Genomic DNA, 27,863 nt, shown 5'->3' on the forward strand with positions numbered 1-27,863 from the left:
GGCTAGAAAGTCTGTCCTATAAATTGATAGGGAGAACGACAGGCGACTGAGGACGCCATTCCGGGGCCATGCTGCAAAACAACATGTTACTATCATGGCTTATCATCCTTCGGCTCACACGCTTTTCCGCTTTCTGGAGATTAAATGGGTTTGCAGCATCGATGTACGGAATGCTATCCCCAGGGCTCCAATAACTATTCCCCGGGTCGAACTCGCACAAGTTCCATGGCAAACAGCACTTCAACCCTCGGAACTCGAGACGAATGGAATGATTATCGAAGAATCCCGGGGATTCTTCCTTCAGATCAAACCATTTTATCTGTATATCGTCTCCACAGACGGTTTGGCGCCCATCATCCATCTGACTGAATAGTGTCTCGGCATATTGGCTAATAATAGACTTGCTGATAACTTGTTCAAGTCTCGTCATAGCTCTCGTCCGCTTATTAAAGCCCCGTCGCTTCTTGTGCCAGATCCTTCGCAATCGGCCAACCTTCTCAGCACAATTTGGGATGCTATTCGGGATAGCCACGGCCCATACCTCAAGATTCCGGCCTGATCCATTTTCCGCATAGAACTCCATCGGGCTCTTGATCCTAGATAGCAGGCGTCCGCAGTCAGGCCCTATCATAAGAATCCTATGTTCATCTTGGGTCCAAGACCGGATAAGTTGCATTGTGTGATCGATATCTCTCAACGGATTAAGGAATTTGTGTTTGAGACCCGAGGGAAGTTTTACTTGTAGTGCCGCGAGGAGAGCGGCTGTAGCTGATGCGGTTAGATGCGACAAAATAGCATCCATTATCTCATAGTAGCCGTCGATGAGAAAAATCTTTTGGAGGATTTGAGCCATGGTTGATTGATGACAGGATTTACCAGGGAGTAGCAGGATTACACCTACTTTATAGTGTCTGTTGCCAACGTTGAGCGAGTATTGAAGACAAGAACGACGATCAACATGCCTGCTCTTAGCTGGTACCCCAATGTGACACGGAAGCAAGGAATAGAAGATAAGGCTCCATATAATCAGGACCCACTCAATCGATACGCGGATTCTCAAGCGCCTATTTCCTTACTTACTGGAAGTTTAATATGCCTTGCAAAGTCAGCCTCCGCATTTCAATCCACTCCAGGACGTGGTTCCACCTCCATAGAAACTGAAGTAACTGTCTTCTGTTTTCAGAACCGTTTTGGCCAATCGCGGTCTTAAATGCGCAGCAACGCTTGGAGGACTCTTAATGTATTATTGGGAAGGACGCTAATTGTTTTAACGCCCGACGGCAAAGCTTTGTACAGGCACGGTTTAGTATAGGTATCCGGGTTGCATGGAATACATAACTGCGCTGCCGAGGTGCTGAATCAGTTCTACTCAGGATATGGACCTCTTTATCACGGACAGTTGGACTACCTCAAGACATCACTTGCTGCTTTTCGATTTTGGTACTGCCTGACATGCTTCAATACCTACTAGGGACTTCCGATATTATTTATAGCACCACGCAAGTAAACAAGCTGCTCGAGACGGCGCTGCATTACTGCCTTGCACATATCTAATGCTTCTACTTGATATCACACATTGTATTATCATAATCAATTATTATAGGACGCTTTCCGCTTTGGCCATATAGATGCCCTTCACAGTTTCAAATACTCACCAGACAGTACAGAAACCTAGTTTGGCAAGAGCGAGTTGCAAGTCGCTTATATTTTGATACGTGAATAGAGCAGTGATGCAGCCATAAAGTTGGCAAGTCTATTTATAGAGGAAATGAGAATCCCTGAACAGCGTAGGTGTTTTACAGTACAGTGCTCAGGAGAGCCACATGTATCACCCGGTCATTCTTCAACCATCAAGGTTTGTTCCAGTCTCAGCGGTCTTCCTATTCTGATCAACAATAACGAGATTCAAAAATCGACATTAAGGGCGAGCTGTAGATATGAATGTTAACGGCAAACACTACACAGAAACCACTTAGCTGCCAAAACATACCATCCCGCGTTAATAATCAACATTGTCTGTAACATCATCTAGTGCCATGAGTGTTGACCCCGTACACTTCAGCTGTTAGCCACTAATGGCTCGAAAGTTTTGGAAGTCTCACCACGCGGGAGGATGGGTCGATGATAACGCGATCCATGTCGACCAAAATTTTTGCTGAACCCACGCTGTCATTGTACTCCTTCAAAACTTTGCAATACCTCGTCTTATAGAACGTAACATGCACAGCGCACCCGCCTTGTCGTCCATGAACCTTGATAGTTCCACTGGTGAACGGAATAGGCATTTTGGACAGAGGAAAGAAGTATGGTACTGCCCAGTAAGTTGAAGGATAGATATAGGGCAAGGAAAAGGATGCTAAGGGGATGATCATGTATTATATAGGCCTACATAAGTGTCTTATCAAAAAAGCAGGTTTATCGACCCGCCTGTCTACCGCGATCCCAACAATACATTACATTAGGTCAAAACCACGACATCTATACTTCACAATAAGTGGGGTTATCTCAAACAAGGCCTTTCCAAGACATTTCGGGGCGTATTTGATTATTGAAGCGGGCTAGAAACTGGTTTTGCGCATATGCGGACTCGTCTTGGCTGAGTTAGTGGGGAATCGAGACAAAGATAGAGAACGCATTTATGGGTACCTTCCGTAATAAGAATGTGCTCGGAAAAGCATACTGCCCATTAGTCAAAAAGAGTAAGTTTTTTATACAGTGATGCTCGAAAGCGGGCGGTAGGAGCCACCCCTACCGCTAATAATAGCATTCAGCCCGATTCAAAGAAGAACGTACTCCGGATTTTAGATATGTTCGACCCTGGCATGACCCATCTTATTGACGGGCCGAATATCGACAGCCCGTCGAATGCTCTCACACTAACACTGTAGAACCACCGAATATTTGGCGAATTCCAGATATATTTTGAACCCACCGGCAGACCTCATGAATATAGGATTCATTCCATCGAGAGCGGAGTTCTAAGCGACCCTTACTTCCTTGTCACTCGTGTCCTAACATGGAGCCCTAACGATACAATCAACATGCCATCTCCTCGGCTTCTGGGAATCCACCGCGCCATCTCGCGGATCTTGAAGCTCAGTAGCGCGGGCGAATATATAGAACAGGTTCTCCGAGACTTGGAACAGGTCACAGTGGAAGCAGATGGGTCAACCAATCTGGGGTATATAATGAGGTCACGATTCGATGGCTGTGTAAACCAGTCAACTGTAGTCTAATTCGGCGAGGTCCAAAGTAAATCAACTAGGACTCAAGTGTCTCACTTTGGCCTGGATACTTGACTTATACTGCATGTTAAGAAGAAATTGGGGAGTTCCAGCAATGCAAGGATGTAAAATTCTAGGAAAGCCATGGCACCACAAACTGCTATTGGATTTGCTAAAGCCCTGGCATCTCACATCTGCATAATAACCCAAAGAAAAGTCATCAACAACCATAAAACCATTTCAATCACCATATGCTGAGCCTTCACGATTTTGAAGTTTCCTCAGATCTATCAGAACTACTGGCATTAACTTGACCAGGTGCACATTGTTCATTTGCCTGCCTGATAAAGTCGTCTCTGAATTCCCTGGCCAGGTCTTGGGCATTTCGATAGGCGGTTATACCCCGCAGATAAGTCTTTGAGTCACCATCCAAGCTCCACTTCCCAACCTTGGTCATCACATAATCGGTATCATGTGCTGGACCATTATTGTTCATAGGTGTTGTAGGGTGAGCCACGTACAACCCTAGTTGTCCATTCTGGAAAGTAGCTGCGATAGTATAGGCGTTGTTGTCGTAATAGTTTGGCTTATTGCTGCAACTTTCATGCCTATATTGCTGCAGGGCATGCATACCTCGTGCTCCCAGAGCGGCGTTATAACAGGCCTGGCGTTGAACCACGTCGGTGCTTCCACCATGACCTTTTGCCTCGACGAAGAAATTCGGTGTTATTGGAAGCTGAGTATGGCTCGTGGGAATAATTTTCTTTTCCAATTTTTCCCGAATGCTGTAATTTAGCTGGTTCGGGCGCGCGCCATGGTAAAGATCAGGCTTAGCCTGAACTAGAGTACCATTGGTCAAATGATCAAGATTGTTAAATGGCTGTCCACCCCCAGTCATAGAACCCCTTTTCCGCTTTCCCTCAAGTACAGGCAAGATGTCTGTAATAACCAACTGTTCACTGACAGCATTTTTGTTGAGCTCGTCAAATTCATTGAAATTCACATCTGAATCGGCTAAAGGACGAGGGGTCTGTAATCTTTCTCGAATTTCCTCAAGGTTCTTGGGTTCAGATGGCTTAGTACCATCTGGGTATGTAGATAATGGTGTTAAAACACCCCAGTCCATCAGATGTTGCTCAAAGTGTGGGTCATAAGCAGTTGTACCCTTGGTCGTTGCCCTGTTACGTTTTTGGGTATGGCGTTTTGAGTTGGTAGGATCCATAGAGTATTGGCAGAAGTGGGCTGGTGCTGGATACTAAAAGTAAGGCTAGTTAGTATACATCTGCTTCATGCTTGTCAGGGAAAGAGTGTTGGGGTAGGTAAACAACTAACATCTCTAATATCTGATAGATCTGGTCCTCCACAGCGGGAAAATCTTTTGACTTCTTTTAAAGGGGTAGTAGAACAGTTGCGCAAGAAATCAGGAGCAAAGGTATAAGGGATAGAAGAGGAGCGCTGGTATGACGATAGGGATTTATTTCGTCGATTGGCTTCTCTTAACGCGCTCTTGGTTAACCACAGCTTAGGGAGTTTATCCCAGAATAATGGAGGAGGATGGAAAGAGTGATACTTTTGTCGTTGACGCTGATGCTTGAAGGTTGGCATGGAGGGAACATATGTAGATAGCGCAGCTGAAGAAGAGGTTGTAACTGGTAAGAAGAGCAATAATGGCGTACGGGGGAATATGTAAGATAGAGTAACTAAAGAAGGAGTTGTAAATAGGAAGAAAGAATAGCAGTTTGGAGGACTTTTTAGAAAGTACTAAGACAAACAGATGATGGTGACACAAGCGTCGTTGGTCCTATCTTAGATTAGAACAAAGTGAGTCGCATCAACACAAAGCACAAGTTACTTAATTACTTGACCATGCTACTTCACCCACAATCTTAGTCAAACATATATGAGTTATCTGATAGCAAGGGCAACTGAATGAAGAGGCGACGAAGAGGTATGAGGCGTATCGTGGCGTTGAATGACATCGTGAAAGTGCTGGCTTTAATTGTTAGTGCTCATAGAACTGGGAAGCAGCGATAAAGGTATGGAAACAACTAATGGAAAGATACTGCTTTGATGAATTTTGTGACTTTCCTTTTATTATAACACCCCCTGAAACCATCCAACGCGGAGTGGCAGCATTGACTCTTCTCGTTAAATCAATAGTCTCAAGTAATTTGTTGATAACTCCTCTGAATTTGTGTCCAATAGCTATCCCTGTGTTGAATTTTAAAGGAAGGCGGTATCGGAGGGCAATATACTCCAACAGAAGGTATGGGAAGCGATGGATGCCTTGGGGTGGCCGGTTCGGTCTCCTAGCTAGCTGACAAATGAATGACTAAACGAGATCGACCCTAGGGGCAGGCGGTAACGGGCGGCAGTATGCTCCGACAGACCGCCCGTTGCTGTCGCGGCAAAATCCTAGGACTGCGACGCGACATATATACCTTCATTCCCTTCCATATCAGAGAGTTGCTGGTTACAGTACCCGAATAAGCCACTAGATTTTCGCCCATTTATCCAGAGCACGCTTCTCGTTCAATGACGCAGATGCGACGGAATTGTTCTTCAGGCTTCGACAATGGTGAGGCAAGGAAAGACTTCTCGAGTTTGGTGTTAGCAGGTTTCAAGTGGGTACTTGAAATCCACGTGACATCAGACTGCTCTTCGGAAATTCATCGGGCCGTTTCAGGCACCATGGTTCTGGAACGGAGAGCTGTTTCCTCTTTTATACCCTTTTCGGTGAAGAAACTAGGATCCTGAGCGCCCACTATCAGCTCGAGGTCCATCGGGTTTTCCAACGTTCCTTGGCAGGCTTTCCAGAAACCAGGCCATGTTTCCAAGCAATATTTTCTCACAGCTCCAGGCCCTACTTCCCGGTCAAGCTCTTGAAGCATGCCCTGAGTGGCAGAAGAAGTATCTCGTTTGTCGTTTGGTCTGCGGCTGGCCGTAGAGCATTGGCTGTCTTATGTAGTTTAATGCTATTATTAGCTTCAATTCCTTGCCGGCCTGGACGTGATGACCCCATTCATAGAGCTATTTCTCAAGTTCAGGCCACTTAATATCAGTCTTAGGAACCTGTCGATCAATCTTGTCAACCCGAGGAACTGTCAACATAATGGACGTGTTGTCCATTACAATATTTTTGGGTTGATGTTTGGCGTCTAACTTCCCTCGTAACTTTGGTTAAGGGGAAAGTCTCCAATAGAATCCAGGAGCGAGAACTAAATCTTGTTTAATATCTTTAATTACAGTTCTTTTATTAAGAGTAATCGTAAATACAAGTAGGTAGATCCTTGTCATACGACTTCCCTTCAACCCAGTCTCTAAATTGTAGTAGCAGATTTTTTTCTGTCTGAAGGGGGTTTGTTTGGGAAGGAAGGAATTCAGCAGGCGTTGTAGGGTTGGTAACAATGTAACTTAATTGTGACGGCGAGGAGGGCGTATGACTGAAGTTTCCAGGGGTCGGTGAATACTGTGGCGACTCGTCCCACACCACGACACGGCTTCGTATGTGCCGTCATCAGGATTGAATGAGTAACTAGACATTATTGGCCGATGTAGCTAGTTTTGATCGTGCCAGATTTCAGGCCCCATGGTGTCCCTTTTTGGCCAGTTTAGGGATATGTTGGCCATCTTCTGCCAATCTAGCCTGCTTGTCTTCCAACGACAGCGAACTACAACGTGCTCCTGATAGCAGAAATGTACTTCACAAGTGGCCCAAAATTTCGGCGAACATACCTTTGTGTCAATGCAACACCTCCAAGGAGTAGTATAGCAACTACCATTGGCCCAACGTTGTTTTGCAGGGCAAAAAGACCAATGAGAAACATGTTCTTCGTGTAAAGTCCAACAAATATCTGATGAAGGGCTTCCCAATAAAGCACCCCAGGACTCTGTGGGTCACCGCCAAGGACATAGATGGCTTGATATGAGTATACCAGAAGAAATATTGCGAACATAACTAAACCAACTACGAGTAAAATTGGTGAGATTACTGCGAAAACAATACCTATTCGGGTACACCTTGGTCAGTTTCGACAGTATCCGAAGGGCAGTGGGAACACACATATTGAAACCAAGTTTGTAAAAACGGCGTACACTGAACTCCATTCAACAGTCTTGAGATATTCTTTTTTTAAATGACGTACTGTACAAGGATAATATAGACTTTGCGGCAGCTGAAACAGCACCATGACGCAGTGGCTGACGGCTTGGAGTACCATATACGGATAGAAATAATTGGACGACTTTGGCAGATTTTGAGCGAGAATTGCCGTGATTGACCGAAAGTCGTTAATAAACTCAGGTATCATTGTTGTCACACTTGAAGATATGGAGACCACTACAAATACTTGAGTATAGAGGAATATAAAATATTGTCGTAACTTGAACACTTCCAGAGTAGAGTGTTCTGGTAGGGGGTAGAACTTCACCAAGAACCTTATAATCACAGGGAGAAGCCACATCAGGAGCGACAGTGCTAATTGTGGAACTATTCCCTGTATGATACTTAATTGTGCATTGGAGAGGCTTTCAAGGGAAGGGATAACGCTATCCAGGTATTTCAGTTGTGACAAGAGGCCAGTCATGGCTATAGGTATGGCCCAGAAGACTGAAAGAAAGATTATGATGCTGGTAAGTCCTAGCGATCTTGCAGATCTCGTCAGTCTGCTTTCATAGACTCCTGACAAACTTGCAAGTATGCCATCGCCAACAACATGGAATTCCATTGCCGTGGGTACTGGGACGGCTCGGACTTGGAGTGCAAGATGTGCCGAGAAAAGATCCGGGAAATAGACAATGGCAACACTTTTTATTTTCTGGGCGTCCTTTCTCAGCTTCTGAGCTTGCCTCCGCATGCGAAGCTCTTTCATACTAAGGTTCCGCATACCGGCAGGTAAAGGAAGTTCTAGCTTGAATTCTGAACGTGTGTTGGTTATTGCATCAAGTTTAACAGAAAGTGCGCTAGCGCGTCTTTCAAGATCTTCACACTCAGATTCCCTTGGCAGAATGACCTCTACCGGACCACGGGTGAAGCTTGACAGTAAATGGGCAAGGACATCCTTATCCCACATCCTGTGGGGTAGCTCAGTGATAAGTAGGTGCATTGAGTCATTGCAATGTTGGTGCAGATATTCCTGTCTCAGGTTCAATATATTTCGGAACTCCAGCAACAATAGTCGACAGAAGTAGATGTCCAATATAAATGCAACTAAGGCAATGATCCAACATCTAAGCTCTTGACCTGCGTGAATATTCGAGATGCTGAGCTTATCAAGGTCAACAACACCTGACCTATCAGCAGTATAGTACAATGGTAACAGCACTGGCAGAGTTAATAACGCTGCTGGCAACAACATCTTGATAATTGTCTTGAGGAGTCGCAAAACCAAAAGACTGTCAAGGCCTAACTTAGGAATCAGGAATCTTTCATCCTGAAGAAGGTCAATCAGATGCCTGATCCAAACAATCCACCCCTTCGGCAGAAATTCTATGCCATTGTCTTCCAAACATCTTGGTTGACTATTATATAAGGAAGGGGATTAGCATCGCACCAAAATTGACCTCGCAAGCACATACGATGCGGCAGGTTTCCAGTCTTTATAAATGGCAAAACCACCGATTGAGAAAAGCAATATAACCCCATAGACTGTTAGTGATATCACGAATGACTCTGTAGAAAGTCCTTGACTTTTCTGAGCTTTACCCGCAGCATCGGCTACTGTTTGACTGAGCGTCGTGATATTCATTCTTTCGAAAAAGCACAAGCATCAGATATTCGTGATCCTATAAACTGTATATAAATGCTTCATGTCTTCACACCACAGATTTCTAATGCCCTCAATTCTTTTTCTTTCGGCCTGCTTGCTTCAATGAAATACTGACGATAAAGTTACGGATACTGCAGTCCTCTATCTTAGATTACCCTTTTTTCTTATTTATACGCAGACCATAAGTAAATAATACGCTGCTTGATGCTAGTGCAAGATATAAGAGCATGAACAAGGCGACTTCTGGTAAAAGCAAGGTTCCTGTTACATGTCAAATCGATTAAAAACTATTCTTATTTCACGAATTAACTACATATCAAGCTATATACTGAGCACACCAAGGTATTGCGCTCGCACAATCTCAAAATCATAAATCTCAATTTCCCATGATGCCTAAAGGGTTTATGATACTTTGGCTGCTATTCTCAATAGGATGCTATGCTTTTGGGCTCCAGGGAGATCTTGAAATTCACGGCACGATTCATAGCACCGTTACGGAGACTACTACATCAACGCGTACCAGGACAGTTAGTATATTTGAGAATGTGCTTACTCCTTGCCCTGAAGCAAGCCGTAACAAACATCAAACTCCCGTCAATGCTGTCGAAGCATCTACCAATATACTAGTAGCTCAACCAGTAACAACTTCAAGCCTTGGAGTAACTAGCAAGTATCATAACGGCAATTTAACATGGCATCATCATTACCATGTAAACAAGACTTTTAGCGCGGCATCGCATCATATGCACTACCACGGCCATAGCTTCTTACACGGGAAGCCGCTGAGGTTGACAAGCGGCGCCGGCAGGCTCAAAACCCAGACAAAATTAAGCACTGCTAGCACTATGGTGCTGAATCCCAGCCAGTCTCCTCAGCCGAAGCTTAATAACACAGTACTTTTGTCTGGAGGCCTACCGTCAATGCCTCGCCTTCTTCTTGGTCCCTACATTCTCGCAACTGTTGGGAGATTTATTATACTCTAATCTGTAGCATTGAGTTACATATATGCCGTCGGCGGCTGAATTGGTTTGACAATGAGAACTCCTTCACTTACGATAGCGCCAAGTAACGCTAATCCAAACTTAGACCAAGGTAAGGATCCATGCGCTGCGTCATATATACATTAAGAGTGTGTCTATCAAGTTGGAGAGAGAAAGTCAAAGCACTTCTTAGGGTTTTAACTCTCTGATGATCTCATGTAAGAGTCCAAGCGGACGTTATTGGAAGGATAGAGGACATATCCCGTAAGTGCCTTAGCAATGTTTGAAATCACTTTATAATAGAATGCTGAGAATTATCAATCTATCTCCTAAAACCTGTGCCTGCCCCAAATCGAGATTTTGCGGCGTAAGGGGCCTATGAGCACTTATATCTTGATAATCAAGAATCTTCGAAATGTTCATGGCCTCTCTGGGACCGTAATGAGGAAATGCGCGATGGGAGAATTCCGGGTCTGTCTTTTGTGGTTAAGATCTGCTATGGGTCACAAAAATAACTGGTTCTAGAAGAATATTCATGTTTCAAAATATGTATTGGTCCAGTGTAGGTCGGTAAAACCATACAGACATCTTCGTTTGCTCATACCATAACCTCACTCCCCGAAGCAAGGTAGTATATTGGCGATCAAGGAGCTTCCCGTCATCGTCTGTGGAGGCTGCGTCCCTATAAGACATCTCTAGTCTCCGCATGTTATGTCAAGCTTCCGAGTCATAATGCATCAACGGCGGTCGCTAACGAGGCAGTCATGCCTCAGGAGAACTGCGTAGTTTTATGCTAGCGGGGTCCGACGAGAGCATGGTTGACAACGAGGTAGGGATTGATAAAGAGATTAAGGAGTCCCTGCATCCTAATAAGTTGATGTGGGGTTAGTAAAAAAGCTCAGAGAAATCTGATATATTCCCTTCAGCGGCGACTAACATTGCCGCTTGGGGATGCTTCAGTGCTCCTTGTCGGTGACTCGCAACATATAAAGAAATAGGCCCACATTTGCAGACACAGGACAGACGGATTACACATTCTACAGTACAGTGAAACTGATCAATTGAGATAATGACCCCGGCAGCAAGTGCCGCTCCGTAGTGAACTGCTTCTTTAAGACTTTTCCAGCCCAATAAGCTGTCATCAACAAAGCTGGCCAAGAGATGCAATTTGCTCTGGACTCTCCCATAAGACCCTATGTTGCTTTTTTGTTGTTTTCAATTTTTATGAAAAGGGTACTCAAGCCTTGTCTCATCTGTGTTCCCTAGCAGTCGAGAGGACGCTCTGACTAGATTTTATTAAGAGACCCTTTTTATAGATATGTAGCCTTTGCAAGCCATGTTAAGTAATGAGAAAAAAAGGCGAGAACCTTTGAATTTGTACTATGTATAAATGTATCTATGACCGCCATAATAATTGTACTGAACCACGTCTTTGGTGCTATCCTCTTGCTGTAAGAAGACTGCTCTTCTAGGTTTTGCCTTGATGGTTAAGCAAGCACGTCATTGCCGTATTACCCACTTCGATTACAGAGATGGAGGCTGATTATCATTCTAGCGTGGACAGTCTGACAGCAGAAGACTACACCCCGTTGCCTTGAAGGCGCGGTGTAGGCCTTGAAATAGCATTTGGTTCGGTGTTTGGAAATGCTTAGTACGTAAGACCATCACTGTACTTCTGGATTTGTTTCTGAGGGAAAGAAAAAAACAAAACAAATAGAAGCTCGAGCTAGTAATGTACTCCATAGACAGCGGAAGTACAGTTAGTAGAGTAAGCACGGCATCTGAACCTCTACGTCGGTCTAGACGGCTCATAAGGGTGAAGAAGTTAGTCTCAATTTCGGACTGAAATGGCGAGAATATACATGGCGGTGAAGATAAACTATTTAAAGGACAGGCGGTGCCGCAAAAATCATTTTGCTTTAGCATTTTGACGAGATCGTGAGCTTTTGACCGAAATGAGTACAGGTATCAAAGATTTGGATGGTTCCACGAGCTGTCCTCTTGTTGATGGGATGGACACCCTGAGTCTTTCTGAGCCTGCTCAAAAGCCGACGCATCCTTCCTCATTCTCTAACCCCATATCCTCCCATTTTGACCCCATGAATGAAAGTTTCTACATCTTGGGAGAGAAGGAATTATCTCGTACTTTGCTGGGAGAAGAATCGTCTATAGGAACAGAGGATTATAGTTGGGCAAGGTATAAGAGGACGCTGCAAGGTATGTAAGCTTTTCAGTTGCAAGTATATCATTAACATTATGATACATAGTCCCACAGCGGCGTTGGTCTGAAGCAACCACCATTATATCTGAGCCGGATCTGAGAGAGGAGGATATTCATCTCAGCGCAGCCGCCCAAACAGTGTCCAGCCAGCAAGCGAATCCCAAGGGGAAAACCAGACTAGAAGTGGGTGGGCCCAGAAGGAAAATTTCCTATTGCAAGAGACGCATCGCCTATATAAGAAGGGTTGGTCAAGAAGCAAAGCAGCACAGAAAACGTGTAATGCGGTGGCAGTTTGCACTAAAAGGCTAGTTTGGTGCAATAGATGCATGTATTGCTTTCTGCTATACATAGCTAGGTTCTCAGCGAACGCCTGTTGGCTAAATAAGTACTATGGTTGAGATAACTTTGACGCTTATATTATTTTCTCTTGAATTTCCATCCATGTACCTGATTATCAGGGAATTCACAAGTATTAATCATTCGATAGTACTTCTATCCCTTTCTTAAATTGGCTGAAGACGATGGATAGTGGACTTGATTTGGGCCTTGATGCGGAGCCGACACGCCGCCGAAGGCTAGTGATCAAAACGGCAATACTCAGACAAGTGACCAACCTCTCATCTATGACGGTCAACAGTTGCGCCCCTCTCAACAAGGCACTAGCCTCGATGCATCCTACGCGAACGATGCCCGTAAGAACCACCGCGTCTGCGAGGAGCCCAAAAGCGTTAAGCGGAAGAGGCAACAGTTGGACAGGCAAACTCGCAAGCGGCCTCGAGCTTGCTCTACATCCCCATCCAAGGGTAATTCTTTCCTGCCATCCGTTCTCACTTGGTGTCATTACCACTTAACGACCGACCTGCCATTCCTTTCGTGGCTTTTTGAAGGTGCTCTACAGCATTGCATGTCTGGTCTTTTACCAACAGTATGCAAAGATGGAGATGCGCGAGCAACTAATTGCTCAAGGCCCAAGGATAAGACTCAAAAAATTTCGATCATTTGCAAGAATGTCAGAAGAAGCTCAAGGAAGGGCATGACATGGTCCAGGGAAGAGGGAAGCCTTCTGCTGGAGCTGAGGAAAGTTCAGAAGCGGCCTTGGGCAGAAGTCATGGAGTTATTCTCGGGGAAATATCTAGGGAGAACTCGAGGCGCGATTCAGGTGTACTGCATGCTAAACCTATCTATCATTCCTGGGATGCCACAGCTCGTATGCTGCGTTAGCCGCTTGTCGCTCTTTTTCATAAGGAGTTGCTTGGTAGGCGGGATACTCTCTTCCTTCATGGTAAGGGAGGGCGTCTTGGCTGGGCAGGGTGTCTTGCTGGGGGTGGTCTTGAGAGTCCCGCAGACGTATGATGGAACGATAAGGGTCAGACTCGAGAGTGGGCCACTGTTTGAGTGAACTGACCCGATAATCTTTTTTAAGAGTGTAACGAATCGTACAGGCCCAGGGGAAGGAGAGGGGCAGAATGACGTCTGTATCGGCTACACGCACGTAGCCTACTAAGGAGCGGATGCCTTTATCGATAGGGCTCAATTCTATTGCTTCGATAGACTCTTCTTGACGATGTCTTCACTAGCTATTGAGGGGTCGAATCCTCAGGGGTTTGGAGTAGCTTGGCAGCTAGAGATCACGTGGTCTCATACTTTCGTATCAAAGAGAGGGGTCGGTTAGATGTACAGAACAGTTCAAGTAGCAAACAGATCATGGCGGGGCGCACATTGAACTAACTACACCGCCTGTTGGTGTCGCGGCAAAATCCCAGGATAGTAACGCGACATGTACTCCTACCATGTTAACACTGAAGCGCGCAAAACGACCGGATCCGAATATCAAAAGAAACAAAAAGGGAAATCAAGCACATACAAAATTCTTTCATGTTATTACTTTACGAATGGGCCCCCCCTCTATGAAAGGCTTAAGACCCTACCCATTTCGCTGTGGTACATAAGCCGTTCGCCATTTTCATACTGTCGAACTTCGCCACGTACGTAATATTTGGTACACCACCCGAAGAATATGAAGGTCTGATTCATTCAATCTAGCTACGATACTGCACTAAATACAATCGAAATAGGGGTAAGCTAACTAACTAGAATAGGAAATAGAAAAGATATAGGTAATGACCGAGCAAGCGCTGACTAATAGTAAGTTCGGCGTTGAAGCAGAATACTAGCGGTCAATAAAGGTCGACACATACCTACCTAGTAACTGGTAGCGTTCTCACTGGACTGGCAAGCTCAGCTTGAGGTTGGGCGCACCTTTCAAAACAGGAAACTCCAGATTTTGTTATACCTAGTATCTTCCTACATCTTTCTCTATCTCACCCAGAGCAACATTAAAATTAACTCCATCCATGGTCTCGAACTCCTATTGTTGCAAACAAGAATTTCGCAGTCCAACCTTGGATCTAGCTGGTTTGTCCAAAGACACAGCCTTAGTCCCAGTGAGTTGTGTTAAACAATCTGTTCCCAGTGTCGGTGACCCCTTTGCCAGTGTACTTATTCTTTGACAGGCGGAGTGTGATGATAGTAAGTTCAGTCGAACGTGCGAGGGCACAGATAGGGCTGCAGCCTCCAACAGCCTTGTCTTGAATAACCCCGGCAACAACAATGATACGAACCGCGCCGTTGGTATCTTGGATGCGCCGCACGAATTCGACCACCGAGTTGCCACAGTTGATTACGTCGTCGACCAAAATCACAGTGACGATACCTTCGAGATGCTGTTTCTTGATATGCTTCGGCTTTATGGCGTGTATTAACTGAGCCTTGTGGAAGACTTTATGTATGCCAGAAGCTAAGAACAGTCCACCACGAACTAGCCCCACGATCAAGGTTCGATCCTCGTTCAGCAAGCGGTAACCATCGACATCATACCCTTGGGAATGGGGCATGGTGAATGGCTCAACACCGATGAGCTCGACCAGATATTTTCTGGCTAGATAAATGCCAGTCTCTTCGTGAGCTTTCTGCAGGGGTGGACCGCGAATAAGGTCATCCCGCATCGGGGTACTCAACAACTTTGTGCCAATGTCTTGTCAGCATTGAAAAACAAAACAGTCTGCAGCTTGTCATAGTGCTTAGATAGAGCATTGTCCAATTACTGCTCAGCGACCATTGTGTTGTGATTCTCATCATGAAGCTGGAAATCATGAATCGTACTCGCTAGCTTGTCTATCAAATTCGGATAGACCATGGCGAAGTGGATATTATTCTCACGACAAAGGAGATGTAGTTCATTAATCTCAGCCTCTTGCCAGCATCGCAAGTGCTTAATTGACAAGTTCGAACGTCCCCTTTCACTGTCGTCTGCTCGTTGCTTTACCGTCTCTTCGGCAGGCGTATTAATGTAAAGGATATGAGTGTAGGTATTTAGGCCAGCCTGAGTGCAGACCCTCAACGCCCGTTCGTCTTCCTCTTGGTCCCAGAACATGAAATGACCAGTACCAATGCCGACCTTTCGAGTCTGGGCACATTTGGATTTGATGGTAGCAACGGCGAACTTGCGGACTTGGTTCTTTTCGTTGTCGTCCAGCCTCTGGAATCCTTCAAGTCCACTAGGGGTCACGGAGTCGATCACCTTGGAGCCTTCAAAGTACTCAAAGCTTGACTCACCAAGCTCGTGCTTGAGTTGCTCCATGGCGAATGATTTTCCGCAGCCAGGAATGCCAAACAGTCCGATCACTCGAACAGCAGCTGTGGTGGTAGTAATTGTGGTCATGCTCGCGTGGGACGAGCCGCTAACAGGCTCAGGCTGGACCTGGACTTCCAAAATGGAACAGATGCAAGACCGGCGCGGAGTCTATCGATGTCAGGTCAGGAGGAGAGAGCAGTCACAGTCAGGTAAGTCGGACTATTGTTCAGGTGTTGGATCAGGATCTGACTACAGTAGAAGATGACTGTAGTTGGAAACCTGCAAAACAAACTAAGTATAGGATGAAGAAAGAAAGAGAGTTAGGTTCTCTGGAGGGCGAAGGCTCTAGGAAGCGGTTCTGGGAGGCGGCTCTGGGGGGAAGTCCTGTCAGAGAAACTACCCTGCTTGGTCCGCTGTTGCGGAAAATATTTTCCTTTGAGCCTTGTGTTGCTTAGGCTATTCTTGTGTGTTCTGTTTGTTTCTAGAAAGCAGTGGAGCTGACGAAAGAAGTTCAGTGAATTCACAGGATGAGTTCACTGGATAGCCAGCATCTATGATCTGCAGAACCCGAGCAACAGCCATACAAGAATCATGGAAAAGGATATTTCAAGCTCTCGCGGAACTATGTATATCTCCTGAAGGTCTTGCGATCCCAACTCTAACAAGCCTGGTGTCTTTAGCTAGGCTGTAGGTGTTGCGCATCCAGACTAATTCACGCAACTTGGGCACCCGCACAAGCAAACGAATACAAACAGTCAACCATACATGTGAGATCGATTGGTCCATCATCCATCCCAGCCAATGACAGACATTAATCCTCTCAGAGACTAAAGTCACGTGTTGATAGTACATGAATTGCTGGAGACTCGGTGTTACTCTTCTAAATGAATAGAGCTTCAGTCAAACCTTCACCCACCTTCTGACTGCTGAAATCATCGGGCTACCTCTGGTTGGTAGTTTCTGCATCCTGAACAGTCATTGACTCCTCTGTTAATATCATCTTAGACTCCATCCCCATCAACCTCATCACATCCATCATGTCCGATCATCACGCGTGTGTTCATCCTGACTCGATTCCAGTCCCGAGCAAGCCAATCACCGGACGTCAGCTGTTCTACCTTTCGGCTCTTCATCGTGACTACGCCGGGGCTGCTCGCTATAAAGTCTATAAGCTTGAAGTTGAAATTGCCGCCCTTAACGTGAAATTGCGCCAGCTTCAACATGATCTGAATCAGGAACTTGACCGAGCGGAGCAAGAGGTCATCGAATCAGAAAGTTATTCTGGCCGCTTGCACGCCTCTGAGCTTGAAACTGAAATTACCGCCCTTATGATCAAGTCACGCCAGCTTCAACATGATCTGGAGCAGGAAGCTGACCGCGCGGACGACGAGGACGACAAAGCAGATGGTTATTTCAAGGAGGCTAGCCGTGTTAGTAAGGAATGCAGCAGGGGCAAATAGCGTGAGTCCCCTTTCCAACTTTCTTCTACTTTTTTTTCTCTCTTGCTCCTGCCTGCCCATGATGCTAATTCCATAGTCCATATGCTTCGTTTGCAGTTTGTTGCTTCGTTTCCATAAGCAAGGTGCTGTGTGGTGGGCGGGATATTGCCTTCTTGTGGTTTTTCTGTTGGTTGAGGTACTTGCTGGGGGATTCAAGAGCTGGGTATGTTCATTACTAAGATCATTTGCAATTTAAATGATGAAGTGATGTACTGAGCACCGGTAATGCGAAAGATATGCCACTGTAGACCTTCTTTACCTGCCTAACGCGCGTTGAGTAATAGCATTATACATTACAACATGGATGGATGGATGCCTTCATTTACCCTGACCTCTCGCACCAAAGCGATATGCAGGCTGCCTACAACTATATATATTCCCTTGTATCTCTATCCCATTTCTTACGGGCGAACTTTTGAGCCTCGCCTAGGGGCCTGTGGTGGCCGTCTGCCTTGCGTTCTGTCTTTGCGGACCCCTTGGTCCGCGGCTACGAAACCTTTGAGATGCTTCTGCAAAATCCAGTACAGCCTTCAGGTGGCTGGTTTCTCCTTTCCCTCCTACCATGCCTGGTATATCGCCAAAAGCTTTTCCCAGCTCCTGCGTAGTTTCTGCCGTGGCGTTCTTAGTTTTGGACAGTCCAGTAGGACGTGGGTGACCGTTTCCTTGGCACCGCATTCACATTTATCGTCTTCTCGATGTCCACGCAGCTTGCCGTACGGCGCTAGCCAGCAGTGACCAGTCCGCAGTTGCGTAAGTAGATAGGCTCGGTTCCGTGGCAGCGGGTCGTATAAACGTCGGGTTCGGATGGCAGGCAACTTTGGGTCTATCCGCCGAAGCTGACTTCCCTTTTTGGATGTCTTCCATTCGTGTTCCCACTCTTTGAGGATCTGCTTTCGAATGCTTGCTCTTTCCTGGGAGACAAGGCGGCAGAAAGGGTGCATTCTGTTTGCGCCAACTGCCCTTCTAGCCAGTCTGTCTGCTGCGTCGTTTCCAGGGTCATCGCAGTGTCCCGGGATCCATTGGAGGCGGAGCGGGATGCCCCGTGCTTTTAATTCTGCGGCTACTTGCAAAGTGGCATGGATAATCCGTTGTCCTGACTTATTGCGTGGGTTCCTGATGGCCTGTAGTGCTGACATACTGTCGCACAGGATTGTTGCTGGTTCTTGTTGAGGAGTTGTCGGGGTTCTTGGTCTGGAGCTTACTACCTTCAGGACAAGACTAATGGCGTAGAATATCCCGATAAGCTCTGCCGCATACACTGACCAGTGGGCCATCGATCCAATGGGCAGTTGCCGGGACTCGACCACTTCTTGGTTGTGGTCCAGCATCACTGCCGCTGCGCCAAGTTGGTTGTTCTGCCCGGATGCATCTGAGAAGACTACCATATTAGATGACGCCTGTAAGGCAGTAGCCTTGTCCTTTGCTTTCTCCCGGTCTGATTGAATGTCGATTTCCAAAAACCTCGGGGGTTTCCAAGGGGCCATTGGCTTCGGGTCGATCGTTTCTAGTCCGTCTAGTTGTTCCAGCCTCATGGTTCATCTGTACAGTATACATTTGGCACAGAGTCCGTTTTGGGGGCTAATATCCAAGCGGGTAAAGCAACTTATTACCTATAAGTCACGCTGAAGACTGTATAGTGCTATGTATGCAATATTTCCATCCACTCAAATGTTTATAGAGTATCTGTTTGTTATTTGCCATGAACATCCCTCACTGGTGACTAATTACTGTTATAAGATGACACACCACAGTCTCCCAGCTTCCATTGATAGTCACGAGAGTCTTTTGGGGCCGGTAATACTATCTGAATTCAACCCTTAGCTATTAAGCATATGGCACTAGGCAATTTTAAAGAGCATCTTACCTGTTGGCTCACCGCTCATGGGAATTCTGAGAGCTTGGTGACGAAGCGTCCATGCAGACAGGACATCTTCCAGGAATGTTCCTGTCACGTACGTTGAGGACCCTTCGGAGATCTCTTAGTTTTCCTCTCGGCGACACACAGAGTGTTTGGTTTGGTCGAGCTAGAGCAGGTCCGCATTTCCGGTAATCATAGGCGTAAAGGTGGCCGCATTCTTGATAATGATGACAGCACTGCTCACACATTTTGTTACCCGCGTGGTACGTGATTGCAGCAGAAGAGGAAAAAGTTGGGATAAAATCTCTCGAGATAGTTACGTTAGTATTACCCCTCATTTTGGATGAGAAGGCAATATATATCCTGCTTGTCTCACACAATATCATAAGTGTAAGATTGTAACTTGTATGTGGGTGCTAGGTCTAAACCAAAGGACAGGTCGCACCGGAGGGCAGCAAGTTCCGACAAGACTCCTTCAGCTGCTCAGGCTGGACCCTTTGACTACTTCGTTCATCAACAACAATAGTCGGTGAACAAGAATGATCATCGAACCAGATGCTGTCGTTGAAAGAAATGGGAGGTTTTCCCAAGCGAATTGTCCTGCGTCTTTGTGTGGAATAATTCGATTCCAACAGCCCGAGAGACTTTAACTGTGTTGTCATTGCTACATTGAATCAGCCGGACGTTGTCCGGAAGAGCTTGCCGAGCGTTTACATAAGTCGCATGTTGAACCTTTTCAAGCCCCTGAGATGAACAGAAAATTGTTTGATGTCATCCTTGATCAGGTTTAAGATATACTTATTGATCGGAACCTTGAGTCAGTTTAATATGAAGTTTATGGTATCATGCGCGCAGAATGATTCATTGTAGAGCATAACTCAATGCAAAGGCAGAGCATGCAAGCCTAAAAGAGGGGAAGGTGCTGGGATCTTCAAGGCCTCTTACCCGTTTGCATATGGCACTCCTATCTCCCCTGCGTTATATAGTGCCCGATCCGTATAGACTATCAGGACACTTCAAGCCTAACCCTGCTTTCAGATATGTACATGTGTAGAGACTGCGCTCCTAGTTCTTCTGGCGCTCTTTCTATGGTCACCGGTCTACATGCTACCCTAATTTTAGGATGGACGGCCTGGTGTGACTCAGAATATCATAGGTTTGTTAACTCACCTCCTCCTTTGATATCGTCAAGTATGGCCATCCTCAAGTTCAAACTCTGAGTAACTCACCACTAGCTGTGCTCGCATTCAACGACTCGAACATTTCTGGTCAGTGTCTCATTTTATCTATACTTAACTATATGAAACAATTCAACTAATCATCAGCACTCATCCATAGGTAATGATCAACTTGCATCGTATACCCTGACTTCCATTTAAGGCAGCGAGCTTACTGGCTCTTATCGATTTCCGGACTGACTCCTCGAACCATGAGCAGCGAATGGCTGAGATCATGTACATGACTCAGATCCACCAGCGGTTGAGGCCGTCCTCGAGCAGATCAACATCGCCTGATTGATGAAGCGGGGTTCCTGAAAACTAATTGTTATACCGGGATGGCATTAATCTTACAGAATAGCTCGAGTTCCAGTCGTTCTACTCTTTCAATTCCCGTGTGAGACGCTATCTTATCTGCAGCCTTAGTTTGTAATGTCTTGTATGCAGTGGTGAGTTCGTTTTCTTTTACTTCAACGGATTCCCCATGAGTCTCCTAGCAAGCTTCTTAGACATGTCAATATAAGCTGTCCTCCTTCAGCCAAAAGCTTCTCAAGGCGGCTCCCGTACATAGCGGTATAATAGGTATCCAACCGGGGGCCCAAATCCCTGAACCAGTGTGTCTTGGCACGAGTTTAACCTGGGTCCAAGAGTTTCGGGACTGTTAGACCGGTTCTACCGTTGACTGTATAATCAAGACAAAGAAATATACCTCTACTCAGTCACTCGGTCAATCATTTCTGCAGCCCTGATTATTGCTTTATCAGTGTTGCACCGAGTACAACTATCTAGTTCTTCCAGTATGCATCTGTGTTGATGATTTGATATTTATTTTACCGCAGTGAACGCAAAGATAAGCATGATTAGATATATCTTTGGCACAGGCACACGCTCGTTGATTCTAAAGATAAGTTCCAGCTTTGTCGATTCAGTTTTTGCTTTGGCAAAATCCATGTTGAAGAATGCCACTAGGCATAAGCTATCTGTCGCTAAAAGACAGAGCAGGTTGGAGAAAGCGCGCAAAAGGACTAAGGGAAAGAGAACCGGACGCAATGATTGTCTTTAATGATGGAAGGCTGCATGTACACAGAACATTGCTATCAGCTGAAAGCCAGTACTTTGATGCTATGTTCAAAAGGGACTTTGGGAAAAAAGGGATTTTTGAAGTTGACCTTCAATATGCTTCTATCCATGCTGCCTGGAGAACGCTCAGTCTCATATATTCCCGATCTTACACAGTAGCATCAGCACCAAGTGTTTCAAAGGCGGGTAGGTTGGCTCATGTATTATGCTGATTTTAGCTAGCTAATTCTTCGTGACAGATAATGATAATGAGTTGACTCGGCATGCACGTGTATATCAATTGGCGAGGTACTGGGGTTTATCAAAGAACCTCCAGAATCTATCATTTCAGCACTTCGGACAAGCACTACAAGAAGACTGGGAACTTGAAGACATTCTGTTCACCTTGAGCATATTACTTCATCCAACATTCCCTGGATATTTCAATGTCTTTTCAGATATCGATTTACATGAAGACCGGATTGTCAAACTTATATTAAAGACGCTACCCGAGAACATGAAGGAAGCTGATAAGTTTTTCCTGAAGCTTTATCTTGACTTATCACCATTCCGGCATATGATTCAGAAGTCCTTTCCCGAATTGGATTTAGGTCTGAGCCAGCACACTCTTCAGTATCCAGGGCTTTGATTGTGGGTAGACATTAGGGTCAAGAATGAGCAGGTAGTAATTACTATGTAGTTGAAGTTTGCTGATAGCTTTGTTATTATATACGAGACCCTATAGCCCTTGAATGTTTATTCTATGCAGAGTGCATAAACTTGAATGGGCCCTTCGGGCATCTACAAATGATCAAGCATCTTGGTTCTCACAAAGTCTACTCTGGAATCTCTCGCCTCTACTTGAGAATTCAGGAATCTATTTGGCCGGCCGCTCGCGTATCCTGTAGCCTATTATGCTACTCCAACTTCACGCTAGTTACGTTGCCTCTTTGTGACCTGGCTCACTTCAGTCAAATTCATTCTAAGCTACACTGGGAGAACCTGAAGCCACTACGTTCTGTATTGTCTCTCCATAAATCCCAAGCTAGGGTGAGAATTAGCGGGCAAAGCAAAGGCAGAACGACAACACTAACCTACGATAAATAAATAGACGTCTACTGCACACAACCCCCAGAGAGAATGAGAATATTGAACTGGAAGGCGATTTGAATGGATATGGCAGATATTGAGCAAGATTAGAGACAGTTATCGTGAAATGGACCTGGGATGACTGCATCGACATGATGTCTCGGAACGAAATAAGATAATGGCGGGCAATTGTTTGGAGATCAATGCCTTTCAGATTCACAATGGGCTGCACGAGACTTGAGACACAGTTCCCACCTCTTCTGGCTAAATTTGCCCTCGGCCTAGTATGACTGGTAGGGCGTGTATAATGAAAAAGCCATACTAGGCCAGAGTTGGATTTAGCGGTGGTTGTTGCACGAGGTACCGTCCGTCTATATAAGGATAATAACTAGAACAAGTTATAAATCCAGAAAATTAAGCGCTTGCTGTTAGATAACACAGACTTCCTGAATCATCTTCTTAGTAGAATACTGATCAGGCCATGGAGAGTTATTTTGATGACACCTCGTGTCCGACTGCTAGGAAAGTATGCTCCCCTGTGCCCTTTTTACCAAGAAGTTCCTTCCCCAGCTATGCTGTTCTAAATCCGCCTTTGAGATAATGTAATACTCATATCGTTTGCACGAAATCTCTGGGCATTGTTTCTGCATATAATCTTCTCTCTCCTTGTCCCTCACAGGCTCACAAACGGTCAGCGTCGCAGGGGTTTCTGCCGTCACACAAATTTTTCCCTGATTCCACGTCACTAGGAGAACGATTTTGCGGGGAGTATATGCCTACCTGCAAGCATTTAAACTCCTGAATTGACAACAAACGCGGCTGGAATCTGTTGGATGAAGGTGGCAGCGGGCGAGATGCGGAGGTTGGCTCGGCTGGGGTGCATTCTATGGTGGAATGTCCTGAGAGCCATGGTCAGTACTCCGAAAGAAAGCAGAGCAAATAAGCTTACCTTCCTGTTGACAGTTCTTGCAAATATCCGGAGGACGCTGCGGACACTGGGAGGCGGGATGGCCCTGCTCGCTGCAAATGCGACAGGTGGGGGTTTCGTTGAGACATCTAAAGAGTTTAGAAGCTTGTAGCCAAAGATTCTTTAGGGATATGAACATCGTGATTGCTATCAAGGAATCCTTTAAACAAGAACTATGGACACGACAATCATAGTGATCTTTATACCTACGGCATAGACGGCGCTGCTTCAGTAGGGCTCCACGTCCACCCCTTTCTGTCGTTCGTTATTTGGAAAGGTTACATCAGTAGGTATCCCTTATAGTATGACTACGCTTAGTACAACCGAATTGACCAGCCTGTTCCAGTGGGGATTATTGAGCAAGGGTAATCGTTCCACGGCTTGTCATGCGAGGCAAGGTTAGCCTAGTCAGAACATCGGAGCACCCATGCCCGAGAACCGAAAGAAGGGGTAGACTGATCCGTCTTTTGGCCCGTTAAGATTGAGAATAGTCGTTGACTTTCTCATTTTGCCGGGCAATATGAAAATACCACATTCCATTGTCCTACCGGACGATCAATACACCAACCCAAAACAGACACTGCCAGAATAGTGCCGTTTTGAGTCTACCCACCGCTGTCTTTGTGACTTATTCATTCAATCTCTCATTCAGGCTAGTCTATCTTGTTTTATATAAGTACCGTGCCCAGATGGGTTGGTTTCTTAATCATCAGGGATTGTTCTGTGACTGGATTGGCAATGCACTTTGGCGTATATAAGTTCTCCCATTGCAGCCATTAAAGAGGTGTATTGTGGTCTTCGTTCCTGGTCCTTGCGTCGTTAACTTTTGCTACATAGTCAAGCAATGCTTTGACGGACTTCATGTCTCGCACGAGAGCAGCCTCATGGAGCGCTGTGTGTCCATATTTGTCACTAAAATAAGAATCTGTTCCTCTTTAAAGTAGATATTAACCGCATCCCACTCAAAGACATGGATTTCTGCGCCTTTCTCAAATAAAACCCAAACGATAACAGGGTGGCAGTGCTTTGCGGCCTCTGCGAGGGATTCGTCAATCCAGTCACCGCAGTCAAGAAAAGACCATTTGTCGAGAATCGTTCCAATTTCTGAATGACTGTCTTGACCAGACTCAGATGTTTTTTTGCGCCAATGTCAAGTGGGCCTAATTCAGAGAAGAACGTTCCCAGATTTTATATACGTTCGACCGTAGCATCGCCCATCTTATCAACAGGCTGACTATCGGCAGCCCGTCAAATGTTTTTACACTCATCCTAGAGAACCACTAACTTTCTGTTTTTTTTTTTTTGTTTTTTTTTTATTTTTTCTTTTTGGGACAGAATCCATATATATCTTGAGCCGACAGGCAGGCCTCGTGCATACTCAATCCAAAATCCAAAAGAAAGTATACAACGGTGCCAGAACCACACGCGCTTAACATTCAATCACTATAGCCATTACATACAGTACAAGTTGATAATAACTTACAGCGTTTCGCATCAATCAACCGGGACATGCGCAAATGCCTCCAGGAATGCCCATGGTCAGTACTCGTGGGAGCTTCTGACTATACTGTAATATAGTAAGGCGATCTCTGTAGGAACATAGTCTTTACAGTTGCTCAAAAGGAGATCTATTAGAGTAGCGTCAAGCGATATTTATCTTGGGGTATGCCGTATTTGTGACTGTCCCTTATTATGGCAACAGCAGACATGAAGGAACCATAGCATTGTAGAGCTTAGAGAGCATAGAGTTGCAGCAGATACAATGCCCACCAATCGCCAGCCTAAGTTTGACTCAACTCCAATAACTAGGGCCGCGGAGTTCACACTCCTGTTTAGATTAGCATATGCGAAGACTGCGGTTAGTGACGCTCCAAAGGTTGACATCATTGCACCCTTTATCTCAGACGACATCAGCAGCAGACCAGTAAGTTCCTAATACAAGATCCTTACAGTTGCAAAGAGAGCTGTGATTATACTCCCCCATGGGGACTTTCCTGCTGTTAAGCTAAAAAATGGAACAAGGACAGTGAATGAAAATGCTGAAATAAAGGCGGAGATACTCCACCTGGTATATTTATGACAGAATTCAGTTGCGTCAGTGATAGCGTTGGGGACAGTAACGTTGGTTTGGCTTCCCTGATGTAAAAGAGTCTCTGCAAAATCAAACCAAAAGGATAGCCTAGGAGTAGTACATCGAGAGACCAATGATGTGTCTTGGTTCTCTGTTCCCTTGCAGTAGCCTAAAAGGCCAACTTGCACGAATGGTTCAATAGCCATAATGGTGTGTTGAGAACCATTTTCTGGTCTCTGGATGACACTTTGTTCATGCTTCAAGGAGGCCTAGATTGACATTAGATTCCGACTTTTTTAACACTTTGGCCAGCCAAACCCTAAGAAAATACACTTGCCGCATGGGACCTGAAAGGGTCACACCGCTTAACCCAATAAATGCCATGAATGTTATAGTAGCTAGCGACAGTGTATGCGGCAGTAACATAAATATACAGGAGGAACGTTTCATAGTCTTCAATTGCCTTGTATTATGTCTTCATAGGGGATCTCACGCACTTTGCCCTGTTTCATTTAAATGTCTTTCTGGTAGGGACTTCGCCCGTCTGTCAAATTGACAATAGTATGGCTGTATCCGGAGCCTTTCTCCATAATATGTACAATACATCCGTATTTCACAGGTATACCAAGTTAAGAATGTTATGTAGACAGTTTTGTAGGGCCTCGGTGAAAGGTGCGTTTCCCTCAGTTTGCCCTTTCCCGTCATGATTCGACGGCCCCCAAAAGGTTAATAATGGCAATTTTTGACCGGTGTGAGGTAGTGACAGCCACATTTATCCGAAACAAGGGGAAAATAAATGCGCTTGTCACTTGTTATCTTCTCTATGTGGAAGAGCCTTTGTTTCTAGCAGCTGGAAGGAGAGCCCACAAGACAAATCACCTGTCCTTTAAAATATTTAGCGAGCATAGTAAAGAAGTACGGCATTAAACTCTTGAGCCAGTGGGAGGTAGGTTATGGCAGTCTAAATATCCCACAAATAAGCATAGAGGTCCTGCACCAAACGCAGTTGGTTGCTTATCCTATGGTCTTGCTTATAAGGCAGAGATTATGATATTATTATACCTGTAGGTGAAGCTTATCTTAGACATGAATGTGCAAAGTTAGTTATTGAACCTGCGGTCTTTTTATTAGAAGTGCCTGTATTCATTAGATGATGGGCTTCCTTAACAACCAGGAGGTCTACTGAATAAGTTTAATATCATCACAAAAGGGGTTCAGCCACAAGACACTACAAGGCGTGCGCTGTAGTGTATAGTCGGAAGTTGACCATCTGCTCACTTCTGTGCCTTTAAAAAATAAATTATCGTGTTGTCCAGTGATTATTCAACGCATCCCATCCTATTTTGTTCTCATTATATCTAGGACATTGATGACCATATAGCCCAGGATCTGGAGCTTCTGCGAACCGTAAAAGGACAGTGCCACATCAAGTGAGGCCGTTTATACTATGGGGTGGTGTGCGATATGGATCAGCAATTGACGTGGAAATTACTACCGTCAGAGCAGCCCGCGCGAATGTTCTGCCAGTGGTTCAGACTGCCTTGCCCTACAAGAGACCTCTTTTACATTTATATTAACAAACTCTTTTAAGATTCCCATCATTGCACATTTTGGTGGTGAAAAAAAAAAAAAAAAAAAAAAAAAAAAAAAAAAAAAAAAAAAAAAAAAAAAAAAAAAAAAAAAAAAAAAAAAAAAAAAAAAAAAAAAACAAAAAAAAAGAACATTGACTAAATGCCTCGCTTGCCAGAGAAGTATAAGTACTGGAACCTATATTATCGCACCTGTTGGCCCTTTAAAGTGAGATGGAAAAGAAAAAACAACAAGGCTTGCAACGACACATTATCCAAAAGCCACAGAAATCCATAATAATGCAGAATTGTCAGCCTCAACCCGCAGAGGGACAAATTGTTCATGAATTTATTGATCCCAAAAACCTGGCGAACACCGGGTCGGCGATGATACTTGACGCGTTCGAGATAGACTCGGATACAAGTTCATCCCTGGCATTCTCTGAACCAGATTCCCTAGCAGCGGACAGTGAGATGGACGGAACCTACGAGCTTCTGAGATCAGATGCATCGGACGTCGAGGACCTTTCTCAAACAAGTGATGTGGGTGATAAAAATCTGATCAAGAACATATGCTAATGTCCAAACTGAGCGACGAAAGTGATGTTAATACAGCCACTGTTATTGGTGAAAGGTTCGTCAATGGACCAAATGGCACCATCCGGGAGTACCTTGTGCAATGTTGGATTCCTCAGAAGCATATGGACC

At 45.1% G+C, this 27,863-nt stretch overlaps 6 protein-coding genes across 6 annotated transcripts; 1 reads left to right on the forward strand and 5 right to left on the reverse strand.

Annotated features, from left to right (window-relative positions):
• Positions 1-16: 16 nt before the first annotated feature.
• On the reverse strand, positions 17-853 carry BDV14DRAFT_192300 (uncharacterized protein; the record flags this gene model as incomplete). Its single annotated transcript, XM_073771614.1, has 1 exon — positions 17-853. The coding sequence occupies one exon, from the start codon at positions 851-853 to the stop codon at positions 17-19; it is 837 nt and encodes a 278-aa protein (XP_073624331.1).
• Positions 854-3,404: 2,551 nt separating this feature from the next.
• BDV14DRAFT_180589 (uncharacterized protein) lies at positions 3,405-5,011 on the reverse strand. Its single transcript, XM_073769933.1, has 2 exons — positions 4,557-5,011; positions 3,405-4,479 (listed from the first exon to the last, which is right to left on the reverse strand). Exons 1-2 carry the CDS (start codon positions 4,827-4,829, stop codon positions 3,487-3,489), a joined length of 1,266 nt encoding a protein of 421 aa, XP_073624332.1. The 5' UTR covers positions 4,830-5,011; the 3' UTR covers positions 3,405-3,486.
• On the forward strand, positions 4,933-5,639 carry BDV14DRAFT_180592 (uncharacterized protein). The gene has a single exon (XM_073769934.1). The coding sequence runs from the start codon at positions 5,276-5,278 to the stop codon at positions 5,543-5,545; it is 270 nt and encodes an 89-aa protein (XP_073624333.1). The 5' UTR covers positions 4,933-5,275; the 3' UTR covers positions 5,546-5,639.
• Positions 5,640-6,895: 1,256 nt separating this feature from the next.
• Positions 6,896-8,971, reverse strand: BDV14DRAFT_192302 (putative DUF221 membrane protein; the record flags this gene model as incomplete). Its single annotated transcript, XM_073771615.1, has 4 exons — positions 6,896-7,230; positions 7,288-7,606; positions 7,673-8,744; positions 8,802-8,971. 4 exons carry the CDS (start codon positions 8,969-8,971, stop codon positions 6,896-6,898), a joined length of 1,896 nt encoding a protein of 631 aa, XP_073624334.1.
• A 5,657-nt stretch (positions 8,972-14,628) lies between these two features.
• BDV14DRAFT_203821 (uracil phosphoribosyltransferase-domain-containing protein) lies at positions 14,629-15,087 on the reverse strand (the record flags this gene model as incomplete). The annotated part of the gene is made up of 1 exon (XM_073774373.1): positions 14,629-15,087. The coding sequence occupies one exon, from the start codon at positions 15,085-15,087 to the stop codon at positions 14,629-14,631; it is 459 nt and encodes a 152-aa protein (XP_073624335.1).
• Positions 15,088-15,219: 132 nt separating this feature from the next.
• BDV14DRAFT_180594 (ATP-binding protein) lies at positions 15,220-16,203 on the reverse strand. The gene has a single exon (XM_073769935.1). The coding sequence runs from the start codon at positions 15,912-15,914 to the stop codon at positions 15,294-15,296; it is 621 nt and encodes a 206-aa protein (XP_073624336.1). The 5' UTR covers positions 15,915-16,203; the 3' UTR covers positions 15,220-15,293.
• Positions 16,204-27,863: the final 11,660 nt, after the last annotated feature.

The sequence above is a fragment of the Aspergillus stella-maris genome (genome assembly GCF_047715825.1).
Source record: "Aspergillus stella-maris strain CBS 113639 unplaced genomic scaffold BDV14scaffold_65, whole genome shotgun sequence".
NCBI classification, from domain to species: domain Eukaryota; kingdom Fungi; phylum Ascomycota; class Eurotiomycetes; order Eurotiales; family Aspergillaceae; genus Aspergillus; species Aspergillus stella-maris.